General features: G+C 35.9%; 1 protein-coding gene across 4 annotated transcripts in view; it reads left to right on the plus strand.

Moving 5' to 3' along the window:
• LOC139133915 (E3 ubiquitin-protein ligase TTC3-like) overlaps positions 1-21880 on the plus strand; it is a 65256-nt gene that overhangs the window by 16709 nt on the left and 26667 nt on the right. For all 4 annotated transcript variants that reach the window (XM_070700701.1, XM_070700720.1, XM_070700711.1 and 1 more), the window contains exons 3-10: positions 6342-6535; positions 9351-9444; positions 9981-10040; positions 13168-13229; positions 17358-17440; positions 18035-18117; positions 20462-20556; positions 21413-21530. In XM_070700701.1, the coding sequence (XP_070556802.1) occupies positions 6342-6535; positions 9351-9444; positions 9981-10040; positions 13168-13229; positions 17358-17440; positions 18035-18117; positions 20462-20556; positions 21413-21530 (789 nt within the window). The remainder of the gene's footprint in view (positions 1-6341; positions 6536-9350; positions 9445-9980; positions 10041-13167; positions 13230-17357; positions 17441-18034; positions 18118-20461; positions 20557-21412; positions 21531-21880) is intronic.

The following is a 21880-nucleotide window of genomic DNA, read 5'->3' on the forward strand; positions in this document are numbered from 1 at the left end:
GGTGGCAATTTTGTTATGTTTTTTTTCATGTCGAGAGCCATAACTCTGGCAAGTCTCAACTGATTTTATTCAAAGTTTGTAACTGGACATTGAATTATGTCATACATATACATGTTGATTTTTTAAACGGTAAGATCAAATATCGCTGCGTGGCGGCGATTTTGTTACAATTTTCTCATACTGACCCATAACTCAGATATATTTCCACCAGTATCATTCAAAGTTAGTACAAGGACATTGACATATTTCATACATGCTCATCAATTTGTTTCACGTCATGTAGCAGTATCATGTCAATTATTGAAGTTTCATAATTAGGCTGATATGTCAAGAAATACTGCATCAAATTTCATGAAACTTTGTACAGATGTTAAGCTCACATTGCTTTAACAGTGAAAAAGACATTTATCAGTGTCATTTTAATTAATTTGCAATTGCATATGTAATGAACTTTCCTAATTAGAGTGATATATCCACAAATACAACGTCAAATTTGATGAAACTTGATACAGATGTTGATCTCATAGTTTTGTAAATACTGCATCAAACTTTATGAAATATGGTACCGGTGATAATCTGTTAGTGTTAGGGTAGTATGAAAAATGGTTTTGCAACATCCTGTCAACTAATTCCCAGTTGACTTATTTAATGACCTTTAGGATAGTGGCCTACATTGGTTTTATGTTTTTCATCACCATGGAACTCATTCTTGGCCATTGAGTGCCATCTGTATCAAAGTATTTTTATCACAGGACCTGTAATCAAAGTACCCATTAGCAAGCGGGGACTGTGTCATCAACGATGACTTGTCTAATTAGGGATATATACTGGGATTTACTTGATCAAAGTTGGCAAAACATGCTATGTACATTGGTGATTATTCAAGGTTAAAGCAATATCGAAAGTCATTTCACATTTTCATATCAGCTAATTTTATAATTTGCATATCTAATGAGCTTTCACAGTTCGGCATATATGGCTTGAAGGATTTGGCTACAGGTAATTACACTTGCTATACAAAGTGGTGGTGCAGTAATAGCAGTCAAAGAACTTTAATATTTTTGTTTCAGCTAATTACACATTTGTATACTTCATGATCTTTTAGAATTAATCTGCTGTGAATGTTGTTCATTATGTTGATCATAATACTTTCAATGAAGATGAAAACATGTGGCAAAGGTTCAAATTTACACATAACTGCAATAATAATGAAACACGGTGAGCATTTTCAGTTCATATTATCTGGTTATAATATTCTCATTTCATACTTACATTGATCTAATATCTGTATTGCATGGAGAAGTTGTAGATAAATTGTATATATCTATAAAAAAATAACTGCATGCCATAGACTTCCCCTTCTACATATAAATAAATAAACATGTAAAAATAAAAAAACAAATAAAAATAAATAAATAAATAAATAAATGCAAATTCTACGTACACATTGATCTAATATCTTTATTGCATGGAGAAGTTGTAGGTAAATTGTGTATATCTATACAAAAATCATAATTTCATGCTGCGGACTTCCCCTTCTAAAGCAGTAGTAAACAAACAAATAAATAAATAAATAAAATATAAATATAAATAAATAAATAAATAAATAAATAAATGCCTTTAATAAATTCATTAGTTAAATAATCAATTCGACAATCAGGGCAAGTTTCAAATGACACTTTTGAAGTAACTGTTGCCATGTTGATTGCTCAAACTCTAGTTCAGATCAAATGTGGTGAGTTTTGTTTGCTGGGCACATGTTTTAATGACCGAGTACCTTGAATTCTGGAATTTTCCAGCATTATAATGAAAAATAAATCTATTCAAGGATTTTGTCATATTTTCTATGGGAAAATTATAATTGAATCTTTGCACTTCCAAATTGCTGTCATGAGGGGAGGGTTTGAGATCAAATGTGGTGAGTTTTGTTTGCTGGGCACATGTTTTAATGACTTGAGTACCATGAATTCTGGAATTTTCCAGCACTATAATGAGTTATTATCAGCATGGCGTACTTGAAATCCGGTCAGATCCTATATGTATATATGTATTCACAGTATGTTTAGTTCAGTGATTTTACCGTATTGTTGTTGTCAAGGGGCTAATCATCCATGATTCCTTAGTACATGTAGTACCAGTGACATCAACAAATACAGGTCTTTCAGGCTGATATTGTCTGGCTTATCAACACATTCTGTGTGTACTTCAGAAGAAAACATTCCAGTGTAAATGGTAAGCCTGCAAGACCTGTTTGTACTCTGTATGAAAAGTAGCGGCAGCTGCAAAGGGTCACATGCATCTGAACTGAGATCAACACCTGTAAGTGGCAGTACCTATTGATGAGTACAGCTACAACAAAAATGTGTTTATTCAGTGTTTTGTTTGTTTAATGGAAAAATCTGTCCTGAAACTTGTGGGTATCATATCAGTATGAGTTATGTATGAATCTAAATACTGAGATTTTCAACAATACATGTATGTTGCATATGAATCTAAATACAGAGAGTTTCAACAATCAATTAAAATAAAATTAGAAAACGTAATTCAAATGATTACTCATTACCTCTGTCTGCTTTGTGCTCAACATGTGATACATTAATATCATGTGTGCAAACAAAAGGTACATGTGCACGTATGTTAATGTAGACAGTGCATCTGTAATGTATATTTTATTAACTAGATGACTTGCTAAACGGTCAAAATTTAAGATACTGGTGTGTTGACAAAGTGAATGAGCATAAAGAATGGACCATATCTTTGGAGGGGTCTGGCAAAACATTGTATAGGAAAATCTAAGGAGCAAAAAACTTGTAGATAAAGATGTTTTTGTAGCCATGGTATTTTTTGGCAGAAAAATTATAGTGTGTGGTGAGAGTGAAAGACTTAAACTTTGACGAAGCTTTCATCTTGGAAACTAAATTAATCATCTGAGCACCAAAGTCAGTTTTTTCTTGCATAATTTTATGAAATATGCACCAGTCAATTTTTTCAGAGTTTTGCCAAAATTTTGATAAAAGACTGTGTATAGTCAATGAAATTTGTTGTCCATTTGGTCGAAAATTATCAAGAAGGGTTTAATACAAGAAATTCATAACAATTGATAAAATGTTGCACTAAATTTACTAAAATTTACAGCACTTAAAGGGTTAAACCATCCTCTCAGCATATCAAGAACAAAAATCGGGAGTCATTGTGCAAATTGCAATAGCAGAGAAACAAATTACCCAATATCTAATGATGGCCACCATCCCTGTGTTATTTAAACTGTATAGGGAAAAAATTAAATTTTTGATTTTCACAAAAAGGAAATCACAAAAATGCTATTTTTCCCAAGAGCTTCCAAATTAGCCCACAATAAGTGATAGATAAGGAAAGTATTGTGAAAAGATTGTGAGTCCAACTGTACTGGTATGTCGGCTCACATGTAGAGAACTGCTTGAATATGTTTATGGCCGATTTCATTGAACAAACTCTCCTTTAATGCAGTGCCTGAAAATTTCCCTTTTTTCCAAAGGTCCCAGGACCAGTTACCTGTTCTGTTTTTACTGTTCCCAAAGTGAAATCCACTGGTCCTCAAAAATTGCAAAGCAATATGAGAATGAATCATTTCTCTTACTCATGATTTAGTACATTTATTTCTATCAGATTTGCTTTGGATGCACAGTTTTAAATTTTTGTAATACAGACATACACGTATTGCATATACGTTGACTTTGCAGATTTCTCAAGTTCTTGTTCAGTAGTTTCATCTGTCCATTTGTCCACGGACTTTTGAGGGTTAATTTTATGCTGGTCCTTGATGAAAATTAACTGGTCCCGGACCTCAGATGAATGCTATTTTCAGGCCCTGTTATGCCAGCATAAACTACAGTTTCTGCTGGCATTGCAGTTAACTGCACGATCCATTCTTTAAGCGTTGTGTGAAGATATACCTTTTTAAAGATAATTACAAATTGTAACTTCGTTTCCATTTTGTCTGACAGAGATTTTCTGCATGTATCTGTATCTTTTCTTTATTGCACTTCTAGCCTTGTAAAGAGCACTGAGACACAGGTACATGTAGTGCGCTTTTAGGAAACAAAATGATAATAACAGTAATATGCATGATTTGCATCCTGTTCAATAAAAACTTCACACAGGAAGTGTCACTTACATAGAACACTTGATTATAAATTTTAATCATTTCTGTAAAGAATGAAATCATATCACACTGACAGTGACTCTCTCCCTCTCTATGTACAATGTACCGGTATGTGTTATTAAAAGCTTATATCTAACATGCTAACAAAATGGCGTCAAGTGAAGGAGAATTAATGAAGCACTGTAATCATACCATTGTACATGTAGATTTATGATTCATGGCTGCCACTTGTGATCTCATCAATTAATACAGGCAACATTTCAGTGCAGTCAAACCTGTCCAAGCAGTGACCCCGTGGAGAGTCACCTCTTCAATTTCATAATTGTCACTCTCAGGGAGTCCGGGAAGATGCATGTGTTATAAAATCATGTGTTATAAAACTGTCTGCAGAGTAAGTGCTTGTTAAAGGGAAACCATCGTCAGAACTGCACTTGCGCGAGTTTCTTGTTTACAAACAATATATTTGTCGATGATATCTTGATGCACCTCATCATCATAGTTGCAACATTTAAATTATACAATGTAGATTATGACAGACATGTTTTAACTTTCATCAATCACCATCGTACCTTGGATACAGTATTTACATGGTTGTATGGGTCCCATGCCACGTTTGAGGCAGTTCCGACGACTGTATTCCTTTAAATTTGGTGGAAACCAGCCCTACCACTCTTGTGGTTGTATCAAATATCATTTAAATGGCATAACCTATGAGCTACATGCAGTTTGACAACTGCCCAAGGATGATGTCTGTTGTTCAAGAAAACTTTCCATATCACACACACAGTGTTATTAGTTGACTCAAGGAACTTTAAAGAAATTCCTATGGATTGAAAGAGCTTTGCGACATGGGGGTGGGGGCGTACTTACATAAACAGAGGAGACAAAGTTTTGTACGTTGTACGTGCATATACATGCAACTGTGACAGGGCCACCTGGTACACATACTTGTTGACAAAATACACTTCTAAAGTTTTATTGATCGTATGCCTGACCTCAAGAGTCGTGCACCTGCTCACCCTGGGAAGTTATTAACCCCTGGCTTTATTGAGGTCAATCCATAGTTACCAATTTAGGTCACTCCAAAATGACCCATATTAAACTCCATAGAAATCTGTAACTTTTTAAATGTATTTCCTGATATTCTTCTTCTTTTCCTAAAATAGTTTATTCTTCTACTCCTTAAATTGTATGAATGCCAAGTTTCAATCAACAAGTGTGTGGGTGATGTCTGTCATTGCTGTTGACAAGAAAATTGTATTCCAGACCAGAGGTTATTTCACAGTGCAGTGATAGGATCGCTGTTTGTACAAAGAGCGTTGTGTTATGCAAGGCCAATACTTGTACATGTACCATTTCCACAAACAGTTGAGAGGAGAAGAAGAAAATTACTTTTTTCTGAACAAAGATATGAAAATGAGAATGAAAATTTTATCAAAAGTTACACATGTTGTCCTTGTTAAAATAAACACAGTAAGAACCTCAGAATCTAGTACAACTGTTGAATTTGAAGTTTAGACATAGGGAAATTATTTTCATGAGTGATATATATTGTCTACTGGTTGTATATTTACACAAAAGCATTAAATGTCAGGAATTATACAAAGAAACAGAATAAGTATCTTTTCAAAATCTAAAAGAGAACTAAGAAGGATTTTGTTAGAACAAGCACTTATGGTAAAAGCTTTGGTATCATAGAAACTCAGCTTGTCACAGTGCACATGTACATACATGTAGTATTATGTATATTGGTATCTATTTTAGACTTTATCTTTGTACATTTATACATGTATATGTAGAGCAATATGATAAATATGAGAACATATCCTATATATTTAATTAGGTACCTGTTACTTAAGTTTCACATATTCATGCGATCACCAAACCAGTATCTTTGTACATACCGGTACATTACATAAATACCGGTATCCATACATGTACCTACATACATACTACATACACATGTTATATATATACACACAGAGTATATATATATATATATATATATATATATATATATATATATATATATATATATATATATATATATATATATATATATATATATATATATATATAAATATATATATCTTACTGGGAAAAACACTCACAAATCTTCTCTTTGTGTATTTTGAAAGATGCTCCATGAAGCAGGTCTGCATGTAATGTATATGAAGGTATCTGTCTTGTTATGTCACAGGAGGAGCAGAGTAGAAACAACCAAATATCTGCAGAATTATGGTGTTCTAAAATACTGCAATTCCCAGTGCTTCGAGAAAAACATGAACATGTCATCCTGGTATACACCCTGTCTCCACTTCTCTATGGAAAAATCAAGCAACCTGAAAAGTGGCTAAATTGGGCAACAAATTGTAGTCTTTTCAAGAAAAAAACGTGAGTAAACATCTTCCTGTGTTTTTAACCATGTTGCATAAGATTGCAACCTTGAAACACATCATTGAATGACAACATTGTATCAGGCCAAAATCACTTGTCTTTTTCATATCTGCAGCTTCAGATTATTCACCAACGCTGACCAAATAAATGATAACCAATCTGTGTAACTGATAATTGTAGGAATTACTATAGGTCAAACACACTTATAACATACAGGACATACTGTATGTGTAATTGCACTCTCTAGTCTACAAATTGGACTGTATGTGTCCGGGACAGCCTGGCTGCAAAGATAATGTAGCAAAATAGCCCAGATTTACTGAAAACATACTAAGATATACAAGTTACAAGGTTAGGCAAACAGTCAGATCAAATGGTGAACAATTGACGTCATTCAGGAGGTCAGAAAGAAACTTGTGCACTGTATCAGTACATACCATTGCTATCAGCTGTCTAGGGTTTTATTAGTCCCACGGACACCGTCCGGGGGGGGGGACTTATAGGTTTGGTCATGTCCGTGCGTGTGTGCGTCCGTGCGTGCGTGCGTGCGTGTGTGCGTCCGTCCGTTCACGCAGATATCTCAGAGATGCAAGAAGCAATTTCATTCAAACTTGGTACAAGGATTACTTCATATGTCATACAGATGCACGTCGATTTGTTGTGTGATACAATCCAATATGGCCGCCAGGCGGCCATTTATTACGATTTTTCATGTACAGAGCCATAACTCAGACATGTTTCAACCGATTTTATTCAAAGTTGGTACAAGGACATTGACCAATGTCATAGATATGCACATCATTTGTTTTGTGATACAATCCAATATGGCCGCCAGGCGGCCATTTTATTACGATTTTTTCATGTACAGTGCCATAACTCAGACATGTTTCAACCGATTTTATTCAAAGTTGGTACAAGGACATTGACCAATGTCATAGATATGCATGTTGATTTGTTTTGTGATACGATCCAATATGGCCGCCAGGCGGCCATTTTATTACAATTTTTTCATATACAGTGCCATAACTCAGACATGTTTTAACCGATTTTATTCAAAGTTGGTACAAGGACATTGACCAATGTCATAGATATGCATGTCAATTTGTTTTGTGATACAATCCAATATGGCTGCTGTGTGGCCATTTTATTACGATTTTTCATATGCAGAGGCATAATTCAGGCATATCTCAACCGATTTTATTCAAAGTTGGTACAAGGACATTGACCTATGTCATACATATGTACGTCAATTTGTTATGTGATACGATCCAATATGGCCGCCAGGCGGCCATTTTATTACGATTTTTTCATGTACAGAGCCATAACTCAGACATGTTTCAACCGATTTTATTCAAAGTCGGTACAAGGACATTGACCAATGTCATAGATATGCACATCAATTTGTTTTGTGATACAATCCAATATGGCCGCCAGGTGGCCATTTATTACGATTTTTTCATGTACAGAGCCATAACTCAGACATGTTTCAACCGATTTATTCAAAGTTGGTACAAGGACATTGACCAATGTCATAGATATGCACATCCATTTGTTTTGTGATACAATCCAATATGGCCGCCAGGCGGCCATTTTATTACGATTTTTTCATGTACAGAGCCATAACTCAGACATGTTTCAACCGATTTTATCAAACGTTGGTACAAGGACATTGATCAATGTCATAGATATGCATGTTGATTTGTTTTGTGATACGATCCAATATGGCCGCCAGGCGGCCATTTTATTACAATATTTTCATATACAGTGCCATAACTCAGACATGTTTTAACCGATTTTATTCAAAGTTGGTACAAGGACATTGACCAATGTCATAGATATGCATGTCAATTTGTTTTGTGATACAATCCAATATGGCTGCTGTGTGGCCATTTTATTACGATTTTTTCATATGCAGAGGCATAACTCAGGCATATCTCAACCGATTTTATTCAAAGTTGGTACAAGGACATTGACCTATGTCTTACATATGTACGTCAATTTGTTATGTGATACGATCCAATATGGCCGCTAGGCAGCCATTTTATTCGATATTTTCATGTACAGAGCAATAACTCAGACATGTTTCAACGGATTTTATTCAAAGTTGGTACAAGGAGATTGACTAATGTCATACATATGCATGTCAATTTGTTATGTGATACGATCCAATATGGCTGCCTTGCGGCCATTTTATTACGATTTTTCCTGTCGAGGGCCATAATACTCTAAGGCATATCTTAACCGATTTTATTCAAAGTTGGTACAAGGACATTAACCTATGTCATACATATGTATGTCAATTTGTTTCTTGATATGATCCAATATGGCTGCATGGCAGCCATTTTGTTACAATTTTTTCGTGTCCTTAGCCAAAACTTGGGCATGTCTCAATTAATGAAGAGGACTCTATCCTCTTAGGACATGTAATCAAAGTACCCATTAACAAGTGGGACTGTGTCATCAACGATGACTTGTTTACGTGTAAATTTACACTTCTCTGATTCATCAAACGTTTCAATTTATCTTCCTCACACTTAGCCATACCACAATCAAATATAATTCTAAGGGGTGTGTTCTTTGTATTTACCTTTAAAGACCCCTTAGAGCAGGCAAGATATTCACAAAAAGGGAAATCAGTCCCATGCTATTCTCTAAAATTTGGTTAACAGTATTGTTCCTTTTTTTTGAAGTTAAAATTGCAATGAGAATGAATGTGAAGGTTCTTGGATTTTGTTTACACACATCTGTAGTTATAAGCTATTTTGCTTATTTTGTCAATTCTCTGGTTTATTTGGTGTGTTTTTTTTTCCAGTGATGAAGCAGCATTAATTAAACCTTTAACAGAAAAAGAGATGACAGCAGTAGAGACAATAGAAATGGCACACAATTTATTTTCAACAAAACTAGTAAGTAAGAATTCATTTCTTTCAGTATCTCATATTTGAAAGTTTGAGTACATCAGTACCAGTACATGTAAAACAACAACATTTTCAAAGGGGACATTCTTTGGTGAATGATGCAATACGTTTACCAAGATGGCACCTTTTTGTTGGTCCTTTGGATAATAATATTCCTCTGAACATCAGTACTTTACATGTACACTGCCAACCAATACTTTTGTGTCTCAACAGTTTTTTAAAAAAAGTGGAACGGCCAACTTACATTGTAATGCATAATTTGCATATTCTTTTGTTATTAAAATATATGGTGTATGGTTATTAACATTTTTAAAGATTGCTTGAAAAACAGAGGGGTAGCTAGCCCTTCAAAATCCCTCAAAGGAGAACCCTGAATAGATTTATATGCAGTCCATTGCAGTGACTTTCATTTGAAAACAACAATTGTCTACATTCCATTTCTATCAGCAGTCACTGAGTTAGTTCTGTGAGATGCCGTGTAAACCTGGCAATAAAATTATGCGTTTCTCTTAATTGCTTTGCAGAAAGAGTGTGGAAGGTCATTTTTAAAAGAAATGCTAGATTTAACTTCATATGTAGACTTGGTAAGTAAGCTTCAGTCGCCTTTTTATCACAGACAGGTCTGTAGCCTGAACCCCCCCCGAAATAAACAACGTTGTTTCTCATCCATGCACCTTGATCTAAGGGTACATGTATGGTAGATTCTGTGTCAATCCTTTCATGTTTGCTCCAAAAAAAATTTGTAAAGACAAGGCACTGTGCTTTGCACGGCGTAGAAATATTATTATCTGTGGATCAGGTGTATGCCACTGTACAATTTTGAGCAGTGAATTTATTGTCATCATCTTGCTGTGTCAGAATTACTGCTATTGTAAACATTCCCATTTGTGCATTTTTAGCTCCGCTGTCAGCGACGCGGAGCTTATCAAATAGGCTGATTCTCCGTCGTCGTCCGTCGTCGTCGTCCGTCGTCGTCCGTCGTCCGTCGTCTGTCAACAATTGCCTTCTTCTCTGAAACCGCAAGTCCGATTGCTTTGAAATTTGATATGCAGTTCACTTGGGGTGACCTCACTTAAGTTTGTTCAAATCGTGATGAAATTTGCATATTTGTATTTTTGGGGCATTTTTTGGTGTTTTTGGTAAAAAAATCTTCTTCTCTCAAACCGCTTGTCCGATTGCTTTGAAATTTGATATGCAGTTTACTTAGGGTGACTTCAGTCAGATTTGTTCAAATCATGGTGAAATTTACATATTTGTATTTTTAAGGCAATTTTTGTCATTTTTGGTAAAAAAAATGTTTAAAAATCTTCTTTTATAAAACTACCGGTCAGATAGCTTTGATATTTGGTACATATGTCCCTAGGGATGATCTATTTCAGATTTGTTCAAATTGTGCAGAAATATGTAAATTTGCATTTTTAAGGCAATTTTTGCCATTTTGGTTAAAAAATGTATTTCTCAAAAAGTACTGGTCTGATTGTTTTGAAATTTTGTATACAGGTTTCTATAAATGAACTAAGTAATATATATTGAATTTCTGATGAAATCTGTAATTTTGTGTTTTGGGGCAATTTTTGCCATTTTTGGTCAAAAAATGTGTATTTCCAAAACTACTCATCTGATAGCTTTGAAACTTGGTATACAGGTTCCTACAGATGAACTAAATGATATTTGTTGAAATTATGATGAAATCTGCAATTTTGTATTTTCGGGGCAATTTTTTCCATTTTTGGTCAAAAAATGTGTTTATCAAAAAGTACTGGTCTGATAGCTTTGAAATTTGGTATACAGGTTTCTATAGATGAACTAAGTAATATATATTGAATTTCTGATGAAATCTGTAATTTTGTATTTTTGGGGCAATTTTTGCCATTTTTGGTCAAAAAATGTGTATTTCCAAAACTACTCATCTGATAGCTTTGAAATTTGGTATACAGGTTTCTACAGATGAGCTAAGTAATATATATTGAATTTCTGATGAAATCTGTAATTTTGTATTTTGGGGCAACTTTTGCCATTTTTTGTCAAAAAATGTGTATTTCCAAAACTTCTCATCTGATAGCTTTGAATTTGGTATACAGGTTTCTATAGATGAACTAAATGATATTTATTGAAATAATGATGAAATCTTAATTTTGAATTTTGTGGTAATTTTTCCCATTTTTGGTCAAAAAATGTGTTTCTCAAAAAGTACTGGTGTAACAGCTTTGAAATTTGGTATACAGGTTTCTATAGTTGAACTAAATTTGATTTTTTGTAATTGTGATGAAATCTGCAATTTTTATTTTTGGGGGCAATCGTTGCCATTTTTGGTCAGAAAATTTTATTCTCACAAATCTACTCATCAGACAGCTTTGGTTGACATGTTCTTAGGGATGATCCAATGTGATATATTCAAAGTATGATCAAATCTTCAATGTGTATTTTTGCAGCTTATTTTAGCCACTTTTCTCTGGCCACTGCATTGAGCTATCAAAGATTTTCCACCTTCTTCTTCAACATGTGTCAAAAATAGTTATTCTCTACATAAACACAGCGGAGCTATATCGGCCGCTAGGTCGCTTGTTTTAAAATGGTATTTTGATCTTGTGAGCTTAAAAAAAAGATAATCCAACAAAAAGATGAAAAAACTGATGATGTCAATTTGTTTGAAACCTAGGATGAGAAACAAACCTAGAATTTGGAAAGGGGCGTGTAAGATTTCTGCACTGCACTCATGATATGGTTGACCCAGATGGTTTTCTATGTCACCATAATTGCTGTGGGTCAACCTGTTTGTGTGATGTACCATGTGGTCTTTGGAATCTGAAATTCACGCTTGTATGATTTTATTGTGAAGTTATGCTTTCATTTTGTTTGAAAAACACACCAACTTTGGGCATGTAGTTGAAAGAATTATTGCAATCAACGCAGCCATTTCAGATGACGGTTTTATCCTCAGTGTCCAACCCAGATCATGTATTGCCTACCAGCCTATTTACTGATTTTATGGTTTGAATTTTGATTTACATGGACCAGAATTGAGCATACCATTGTTCCAAAACTATGTGTTGGCCTCACTGTTATACGGTACACAGATTGACTGATCATTATGGCAACGGCAGATGTCTGTTTCTTGAGGGTCTGAGATTCGCCCCTGAGCAGTCTGTTTCATGAGAGCCTATACAAAGGGAAATAGACTGTCTTGGTGACACTCAGGCCAAAGGGGAAAACAAACACCTATGTAGCCAGTCAATATGTATTTTTATCACAACTTATCCAAATGTCTCTCTGAAAAGTCAAGTTCCTCTTCTATCACTCATCTCAATCGTAGACACATTTTCACAAAGACAACAGTCTCATGTTCAGGTGTTCCAGAGTGCTTGTACATGTACATGTATGCATAGACAGCCGGTCAACACACAGGTAAAATGGTTGTGGAAACTGTCAACTGGTATTCGTCTCTTTACATACCAGTATATCAGCATCAAAATTACATATACCAACTTAACATAAATTGGATAAGGTGTGTTTTTGTCATTCACCTCATCCAAATACATGTAAGGTAACTACCAAAGTTGTTTGATCCTAGGAAACAAGGTTGCAATGATAATCACATGTATTTGGCAAAAATCTGAAAAGTCAAGTTCCTCTGCTCTGATAATTCTCATGTGCAAAAATTGTCTCGATGGTTCTTACATATGTTTTTCTTTCACTGTTACTCTATTGCAGCATGAGAAAATGGAGGAATCATTTAAGAGAGCTGTTGTCAATAGAAACTTCATTATTATGACGTAAGTGAATTGAAGTGTATTGGTGGACCACATTGCCGGGGGATTTTAAGTTTTCACAGCACCTTTTTGACCAGGCAGTAACCACATAAAGAAAAGCAGATATGTTTAATAAGAAACCTGGTATTTTACTTCTGTATTAAATGAAGACTTTGTTGGCACCCAGGTGCTTTATCAAGCACCCTCGCCAAAGTTATGCCTGTCTTTAGATGAGTGTATGTTTGTTTGTTTGTAGTGTTTCTGTGTATGGGAAGTTAAACTGAAAAAGTCTTTTGTTGTTTGTTACACATGTGATACAAAGATCAGAATTGGTCCGATCTGCTTTAGATCCAACCACAAAGGTAGTTTACATGATGATAAAAATAATAATGATAATTTTCCTACGGCGATTTCCATCAATAAAATATCAAACCACTTTACAATAAAAATGCAAAGATCATAAAAATACATTGATTATAAAAGTATGCTGAAAATACACTGATTAAAAGACACACTCGACGATACTGCTTGCTAAAATTTAAAATAAGAATAGACAAGAACAACAAACCGCCGGATGACCTAGTTACAGTGCTTTTTGAAGAGGTATGTTTTAAGAGATTTTTAAAAAGAAGCAACAGATTGTGACAGCCTTTTGGTAAGACATTCCATAGAGTTGGAGCTGCATTCAAGAAAGAACTATAGCCAATGTGTTTCTGTTCCCAGTTCACTGGTTCCAAAACGGGTGCAAACGCTGAGCATGTTAAAAGTTTAGCATCACGAACTGTTACCAGGTCAGAAAGATAGCAGGTGCCCAATTGTGCAAGATTTTATAAACAAAAAAAAATTTTGAAATCAATTCTAGCATGGATAGCCAGCCAGTGTAGCTCCTGCTTTACAGATGTGATGTGTTCATGCAATTTCGTTTGTGTGACAAGACCAGCAACAGAATTTAAAAGTAACTGGAGTTTGTAGAGGTGTTTATCATGATAGCGAACAGCAAACTATTGCAGTAATCGAGCTCGATGTTACAAAAGTGTGCACAAGTCTTGCAGTGTTTGTGCGATCTAATACATTTCTAATTCTATGGAGAGCAAATGATGCAGTCTGACAAAATTTCAAAATGTGAGTACTCATATCTGCACAGCGATGTAAAAATGATGTCAACTTTGTTCTGCTTCTGAAACATTCTGTAGCATGTATGAACTGCCAAAACAGCACACTATACACTTGATGAACTAACGTTGAATTCTGGTGCGCCACAAGGTTGCGTCCTCTCGCCTGTACTCTTTTCAATTTACACGAACGAAATCATGTTATCGGATAATTTGTTGACTTTGCTGAAGTTTGCTGATGACATGGCACTAGTTGCCAGATTAAAAGGCGAAGTATCCTTGTCACGCTACTTTCCTGAAATTAATCGCCTGTGTTCATGGTTCAAAGACAGTTTTCTTACGTTAAATATCAAAAAAACGAAAGAGTTGGTTCTTAATAATGGCAGAAAGCTAGAAAAAGTAGAATCTGTTACCATTGACAACCAACAGGTTGAAATAGTATCATCATTTCCATATCTAGGGTCCATAGTAGACCAGAAGTTAAGTTTCAAAGAGAATACAGACAAAATTTATAAGAAAGCTCACCAACGAATATTTATTCTGAGGAAGCTAAAGAGTTTCAATGTTAGCAGTCACATCCTAGTTTCTGTGTATCGTTGTTGTATTGAAAGCATTCTAACTTATAACATTGTCACATGGTTTGGTCATATTTCTGTTAAAGAGAGAATGCGACTAACGAAAATTGTAAACATATGTAGTCGACTTGTCGGGACACAAAGTTAAAAGATCTTGGAGAACTGTATACTTATGCTCTTCGTAGGAAGGTTTATCCATTCTTGGTGATAAATCTCACCCATTGAATGACAAGTTTCAATATCTGCCTTCGGGACGCCGTCTACTTGTGCCCAGGGCTAGGAAGAATCTTTTTAAGAAGTCATTTATACCGTCAGCAGTTGCTGTTTTAAATATGAATATGTCTGATTCCATCCGGAGAACCAGAGCAAACACCATTTTAAGTAGGAACTTTTAATATAGTGTTGCGTTTGTCTGTAACTATTGTATTGTTTTGTATGGTGTTGTCCGTATTTGGTGTTTTTATAGCGGTCCTGATGTTTGAAGACAACTTTCCATGTTTTTATGGACAATAAAGTATATCTATCTATCTATACAGTATGATTTACAGATGATTTACAGGCTACCAAAACTGGACGTGCACAAGGTGACCATTTTTGTCGGTTTCTTAGCTCACATTTGGAACATGTATATGGGTTTAGTGTCTGGGGGCTGTTTCTTAGGAACCACATAGCTAGGGGGTCAAAACTACCCATAATCCATCTTTGACAAAAGGCTGTCAATGGAGGGCACTTAAAATTGCCGAGTTAAGGGGTATGCTTTGCTAGGGCTGTTTTGAATGAGCGGCCATGTTACAGCTAATGTCAATGTCAATGGTGAGATTGATTGATAAATTGGAGATCACAGCAATTTGACTGTTTGTTCCTTTTCATTTGTTCCTTTTCATTTGTGGAAGTTTTGTAACTTCAACTGCATTTTTTTTACTGAGAATCTCTGACTTGTGTGCTTTCGCTGATGGTCATTGTACAGTGCAGTTCATATTCAGTTACTCAAACTACATTCACTGACTCAGCTTAGAGAAGGCAAGTGCTCTCATTATTACTGATGATGATTGTCAAAGCTGTGTTTCATTCATAAACCCAGTTAGTAAAAAAGTAAGCTGTGATTTCTGACTAGGTTTGTGGTTTGTGTGCCCACAATGTAAAGCATGATAATGGCATATTGGTGTGAAGGTTTCTACTGGTACAGCCATAAGACATAAACCTCTTATCAGCTTCTTTGGTTCCATTCATGATACCCTATCAATTATTATGGTGCTCTAGCTGTCAATTTCTCTGCCTGTGTGGGCATATGAGAAACAAGCAGGTTTGCAAAATGGTGACAGTAAATATCCCCCAGTTTGTTTAAACAGGAACTTCTCCTATAAGAGCCAGATTATCATAAATCTATGCAAATGTAAAAAAGTCACACTACTGATGGATGCGCTGTGTCTGGTCCCAGAATCTTATAATTTTGCCATGTTTCAGGCGTTCATTGTCATTGAATCTTGCATATGATGTCTGTGAATATATTGCGACTAAACTTGACTCGAAAATAAACTGAAAAAAATGTTCAGATTTTTTGTTGCAGAACGCATGTTTCAAAATGTGTACACTGTACAACCATTTGAGCCTTCTTTGCATATGTCATGGAAGTGCCCATGATGATTATTCAAATTACATGCAGTTAAGGTAGAACGCACCTCGGGGACAGACATTCGGACTCTCAAACTTTTACATTTCTCTTCTGATATACCACATGTGGAGGTTCATTTTAGAGCTCTGGTGAAAGAAAACTTTTCACCGGCTTAGTTTTTCGAAATTAAAAAATTTTGATTTTTCTCCATAGAGTTAACACAGGGATGGCGGCCATTTTCAATTTCTAATATCGGTAAATCTTGGGTAATTTGTTTCTCTATTACCAAAATTTGCACGGTGACCCCCTATTTTTATTCTTGATTTTGAAAGAGAATGATTGAAAGATTCCTTGAGGAAAGTTAGAGCAAAAGTTTAAGTCTTTCACTTCCGAGGTGCATACTTACTACCTTAAAGCAATGAACTCTGAGAATTCAAAAACTCCGGCCCAGTGTACCGGTATGTAAATGGCTGTGTCATCAGTAATCCCCGTATTGTGCACCCATGGTCCTGTAACTTCCAGTTTAAAATGAAAACTTATTGGTACTATTAGTACAAGAGAACAGAGGTGTATTTTTTGAATAAAAATAAAAACTGAAGAAAAAATCCAACACCTGCTGAACTACTATGACTCTTCTTGAATATGAAATGTGAAGCTGTGATAATAACAGGAGTTTGACAGAGTGCGAGTGTTGTTAATTTGAAAGCTATCTACCATAATTGCATGTTTCATTTTGCCTTTATAGAGTTTCAATATTTGTTTCCGTTCACGTAAGAATTTACACAGCCCCCATGTGTAGGTTGTTGCACTGGTATCTTTACATACTTTCATTGCATTATTTCTCTTACCACAGCAATGAGCTAAAAGATGACCTAAAAAGTAACGATTTAACATTCAATTACGTCGCTGGAGCCATGTTGCTTTCCCTACTACAGTGTGAGTATTTTTATCTTTGCATTGAACCATTTTTCAGGTAGATTCAGTGTACTATTACCAGGTTTAGTGGACACGCCTATCATATTTGCATAAGTAATTGTTCCAAAATTTGATACACTCTGAATATTCTGCTGATGTGCAGTGTGCTCAGAAGGGTATATCTGATTGGTCGATTGTCACTATTCACAGCATCTTAGGGAGTGTTTTTGTATTATGTAATTATAACGGTCAGATTCATCCACCCAATTAGATATCAGCTCCCACGACGCTGCACATCAGCCCTGAATATTCAATGATAATGACTCATTATCCGTTGGTTTCATACTTCAGCAATGCGAATTAATACACTTTGAGTAAACAAGTACAAATGAGCCTTGAATGCCAACTTTTGGATACCCTGAAAATCTACGCAGTATCTGCTATCTTTGTATGATTAGGGTTATAAAAATGTTAAAATGCATCACATCTATTACAGTCAAGAGTATGTCATTGTGAACAGAGGTTACCTGTGTTTGCAAGCTTAAATTTTGTTTTGTGCAGCGTGACGACAACTGCGCTTTAATATGTCAAATCGGTGTGATGTTTGTCTTTCAGATTGTCAACATGTCAGGAAGTACTGTCTTGACAATAAAAATGAAGCAGATTTATTTCAAAAAGAAAACAAATCAAATGAAAAAGTAAGTATAACACATCTTGGTATCCCAGAACTCCTTCAGCCCAGGTTACCTAAGCCATTGCAAGTCATTCATAGCATGTTGTCTGTGTATGTGTCCATGTTGTTTGTGTGCCTTTGTGAGCTGATAATTCGTGTCGCATTTCACTTGATATGAACATCGGTATATTTCTAGGAGTTTCCTGCACAAGTATGAATCTTATTGACGATGATCAAGTTCACCGGAAAAATTGTTGCCAATTTCTGTGTAACATGCATGCTTTAGGGTACAAAGTCATGAAAGGGGGATTGAACAATGCCTTTGGTGTTATTGTTCATGGAAGATCTATATTCTCATTTGTAATTTACAAACTTGTCATTTACAGTGACATTATCATATAGGTGCAACGTAACTGTATATGTTTACTAGCCATGACAATTTTACCTCAGTCTTCTTGTTAATGCTTTTGTGTTATACATTTTTAGCTCACATTTTCAGCTGTGAGGCAGCATCCAATTTTACTCTCATTGTCTCTAAGTTAAATTAATTTAGCAATATTCAGGGCTGGACAATTTTTTTCCAGTTCACTTGTCCGTGGGACAAGTGGATTTTCAATTTCACTTGTCGTCACAAAAATTTTACTTGTCCTCCATTTGTAATAATCAGGACCAAAATACTTGCGACGAATTCCGTAGCGGCTTTCAGGGCTTTCTTATTTTGGTAATTTTCGCTGATGTTGACACCGATTTTTCTCAAAAGTTCACATTGAAGTAGCCCTGCGTACAGCTCTGTGTGTTCCCGACGTTATACGGCCTCCACCACAAGAGGCCGTATAACGCTGGGAACACATAGACCTGTACGCAGGGCTAACATTGAAGGTACATATCATACGTCGGCTTCCCGTGTTTGGCAAGTATAAATGCCGTTGTAAAGAGATTGGTCAGTTTTTGTCGCTGGTTGTCGTCATTTAGTCTAGGAATTGCGAGTGCATGCGATCAGGGTGTTGGCAAGTGAAACTGTATCGGGCTCAGCGGGACCCACAAAATTTCCGCAAATCATTGTCCCCGTCACGATCTCATCTGTGATGCGTCAAACAGTCCAAATGCGGTTGACTTGACTCGTGAATCCTTATCAATTCAACTCGAAACATGTCGCATCCGTCAAGAAAAGCATTTGGCTTTCCAAGTGGTTTTGGCAATGGTGGATATTTGAGACACGATGTACAGAACATTTTGGAGCCGTCATATTTCAATCAAGGCCACTGTGCTTTCCATTTTGGGGAGATAACATCTGCGGCGTTTTTCCTCATCATAACGCTTATGTTTAAATCTTTTGTCAGAAACATTGTTCTAATCATCACATCGAATCGTCGATTCTCAGACAATCCCGCTAACGCTTGCCCTCATGGCGCCGTCGTAAATCATCACAACATCGTTTCTCAGAGTTACACAATGCTTTGCTTGATTTTTGCGTAGGTCTGCGGAGCGGAAATTATGCTCTGGCTCGTGAAAATGCACAATGCCTTGTTTGCGTTAATGGAAATATTACCGTAAAATACTCTATTTACAGCAATCACTCCACAAACTATCTGCCAACAATGTTCGTCTACCTCGCGAGGCCGCATAAATGACTTTGAAGTACAGCACGGTCGATCGCCATAAGCAATATGATTGGTTTTGCAATTTTTTACCTAATTTGTTGGGGCGGAGCAGTCAGCATACAACAAAGAAATGCTGCTTACGCCAAATTTTAAGCGACTTTTTAAATTGGACGATGAAACAATTTCATGTCAATCATCGAAACATTGCAACATTGTGTGAGTCGGTCAGCAAGTGAATCGCAGAAGAACGTCACAATTGTATCTAAAAAAAAGTCATTTATCTTGTGTGTACGACAACGCAAATTGGGCGACACGTGCACAAACTGCAACTTAGGTTCACGTTGATTGCGCCAGAAGTTGTATAAACAACTTGTCCGGCGGCGACCAGATTGTATTTTTGACTTGCCCGAATGCAAATTTCATTTGTCCCGGGCGTCGGGCGATAGGAATTGTCAAGCCCTGAATATTAGCGGTGTCAGTGATGACATGTCGACCTCATGCGAACACATGAAATCATATGCCAAATTGAAGTTCTTATTGTGTTCTTATTGTCTTTTATTGTTCATTTAATGATAAACTTTATTTCTGATAGGGAGCTGATATTTGTTACTGTATTTTGGGATGCTTCCTAAAAATAATGTATAAAGACACAGACACTGAGGTTTTAAAATTGCTGCAAAATGTAATGCTGGAACTTGAATCTGAGAGTCCCTCTGCAAAGTAGACTGTTCTCCCAACCAAATTTTCTTCGATATGTTTTTCCTACAGGAAAGTGATGAGGTGCGTATTAAAGGCAACAATGAATTTAAGGACGGCAGATACAAAGATGCATGTCAGAGGTACACATCTGCAATCAATAGAGAGTAAGTATCCTGCATGTTCTCCATACATAGAAATAGTATTATAAAGGCATTTCACTCATTATTTCATTATTTCAGGCATTATACCCAGGTTCCAAAATGCTGGGCTTTTCTTTTTTTTCATTTGCCAAATTTTGTATTTGCGCTTTACCTGTATACAAGACCAGTACATATTGAGAATGATGACAAATATTTGATCAGCTGATTGCCCTCGAACAATCACTTTCAAGCAGCTACCTGTGCTTTGATCAGCTGATGGTAAGTGACCAATCACAGTTAAGGTAGTGATTGTTACATTTTAGTCAGCTGATTGTCATTGACCAATCATTGCCAAGGCAACTTTCCATTTTACATAAAGTCATAGGTAAGTGAATTCAGTGTCGGGAACATTTCTTATGCACCCTTTGATGTAGAGGGCTAACAGCCAACTGTACTGAATGGATTGTCTGACCCACAAATATGACTGCTCATAATTATCACACGATCAGTGTACCTGTACATACACCAACGTATTGTCTGTGTTTCCATTTTGAGTTCTAAAAAGCCAAGGCTTGCAATTGGCAGTATTTAATCTAAGCTAGGGAGTTCAGACATTTTACTGGTCAGCTGATGATGCCGAGCGTTACATTTGAGCATACCTTGTTTCTTTTACTGTACCTAGAACTAGTAGAAGAGTATCATGTTGAGCAAGCACACCTTGAGAGAGCGTTACCTCAAAATTAGAACGGTCACAGCTGGAAACCATTCTTTTTTCTCAGTTGCCCAGATTCCAATTGTAATTGCATTGAAATAAGGTGTGTAAAATGTCTGAAAACTGCATTGCCACTTTACAGTGATATCTTCTACTTTGTTTTCACAGTCGTTACAATGAAAGACTTTACTGTAATCGAGCACTCACCTATCTGAAGACCAAAGATTTTGCAAAGGCTGCATCCGATGGCAAGAGAGCTATAATTTTGAAAGCAGCATGGCCAAAGGTAAGCCAAGCAAGCCAGTGTTATCTCATTATAGAAGCGTCAATTAGTTTGTAAGTGGGCAAAGTATACCAACATAAAACAATCAGCAGCAACACAGCAATCTTATTCTGAATGACCTTTATTTTGAAGTAATAATTGTCTAACCTGTAAAACCTGTCTAACCAAACCCTGTCTAAACTGAACCCTTTTCCCAGTCCCATTCCAATAGAGCTCCATGTTAATAGGACCTCTATAACCTGAACACCTCTCCAAACCCAACAATTATATGTGTGTGTGTGTGTGTGTATATATATATATATATATATATATATATATATATATATATATATATATATATATATATATATATA

This window comes from Ptychodera flava, chromosome 1, assembly GCF_041260155.1.
Source record: "Ptychodera flava strain L36383 chromosome 1, AS_Pfla_20210202, whole genome shotgun sequence".
In the NCBI taxonomy this organism is placed as follows: Eukaryota; Metazoa; Hemichordata; class Enteropneusta; family Ptychoderidae; genus Ptychodera; species Ptychodera flava.